General features: G+C 33.8%; 1 protein-coding gene across 1 annotated transcript in view; it reads right to left on the bottom strand.

Moving 5' to 3' along the window:
• Window positions 1-1,504, bottom strand: part of LOC117104701 (adhesion G protein-coupled receptor L4-like) — a 14,992-nt gene that overhangs the window by 9,837 nt on the left and 3,651 nt on the right. The window contains exons 3-4 of the mRNA XM_033245586.1: window positions 1,154-1,390; window positions 461-709 (exon numbers count right to left, since the gene is read on the bottom strand). Of these exons, the coding sequence (XP_033101477.1) occupies window positions 461-709; window positions 1,154-1,390 (486 nt within the window). The remainder of the gene's footprint in view (window positions 1-460; window positions 710-1,153; window positions 1,391-1,504) is intronic.

The following is a 1,504-nucleotide window of genomic DNA, read 5'->3' as shown; positions in this document are numbered from 1 at the left end:
TACTGCTCAGCAGGGAACACAAAATGTATAAATCGAATAGATTATAATACAGTGCTCAAATATCGTGAGATTGCAGGTTCGATTCCCACCAGACACCTCGTTTTTTTCACATAATAAGGAACTGTTGTTAATGAATTACGTTTGATTACATATTATTATTATTCCGAATTATGCGTGTAATCAGCACTATTAATTTCATTGCGAATCATTACCTCCTACCAGGTACCCATTTATACTATTTATAAAACAAAGAAACGTTAAGAAGGGAATGCCAAAGAGGAACCAAGGTATGGAATCCCCAATATCACGCAACAGTACTACAATTGCTATTCAATGACAATTTCATACTAACATTTTTGTGGCATTTATAGAAACTTCAAACTGGTATGAGGCTGAATTCATTTAATATTTATAGATTTTTATTGTTATATGTAAGAAGCTCTAAATATTAAATATTTACCTTTAATAGTAACTATAAATGTACACATTTCGTTGTTATTAGACAAGTCCACAGCAGAACATGTAACATTAGTAGAGCCGACAGCAAACAGCGAACCAGAAGATGGACTACATGTAGCTCTCAGACCGGTATCAACATTGTCAGTTACATTTACGTCACTCCAAGTCACCGGATGCACATGCTGGTCAACATCATGTTCAAATCTTACAAAAAAATTTTCGGGGCACGTGATGACAGGACTACCGGTATCTAAAAATATTTAATTTGACGGTGCATTAAAAAACTTTGAGGTCATGCAACAGTATGATTGTGACAGAAAGGAGTCCAAATCAAATATTACAACTGAGGCATTTTACAAGATAATTAGCTTCATATTGTGGGACCGTTATACTACACAATGTAATATCGTAATCGTTCGTAATAAATAATGTTAATATACTACCGTAATTGATATTTAGTATCTAGACTGATGTCCTCAAAACCAAAATGACTATAAAAACACAAGGTACTTTATTGTATACTGCCTAATTCGTGGTACGTATTCTGTTCAAAATAGGAACAGTTCCATTAAACATCTATCTAGGTCATGCGGTGCCGTTCCAGTCTTCTGTGTCGTACACGGCTGCTGTAAATTGACACAATTTGATTCAGAAATTTGATTAACATTAAATTAAAAATCTTTAAAATCCATACCGTTTATATTGACAATAAACGAACAACTGCCTTCATTTCTAGCTGCATCAGTGACGGTACACGTAACGTTAGTTGAGCCGACAGAAAACAGCGACCCAGAAGGTGGATCACAGGCAGCTCCGAGATCGTTATCAACATTGTCAGTTACATTTACCTCATTCCAAGTTATATTCGATTGCTCAAGTTCAGAGACAGCATCAATATTTTCAGGACATACGATGACTGGACTCCCAACATCTAAATACATGTTCAAATATTATGTATGATATCAATCGATGGTATATATTTATATGTATAATTATATATAATTAGGCATAGATATATATATACATATATATATATTACACTATT

The sequence above is a fragment of the Anneissia japonica genome, unplaced genomic scaffold, assembly GCF_011630105.1.
Source record: "Anneissia japonica isolate Jap-2015-1 unplaced genomic scaffold, ASM1163010v1 scaffold287867_len1003013_cov215, whole genome shotgun sequence".
In the NCBI taxonomy this organism is placed as follows: domain Eukaryota; kingdom Metazoa; phylum Echinodermata; class Crinoidea; order Comatulida; family Comatulidae; genus Anneissia; species Anneissia japonica.
The sequence above is the reverse complement of the archived record's forward strand: the minus strand, read 5'-3'. Positions and strand labels throughout refer to the sequence as shown.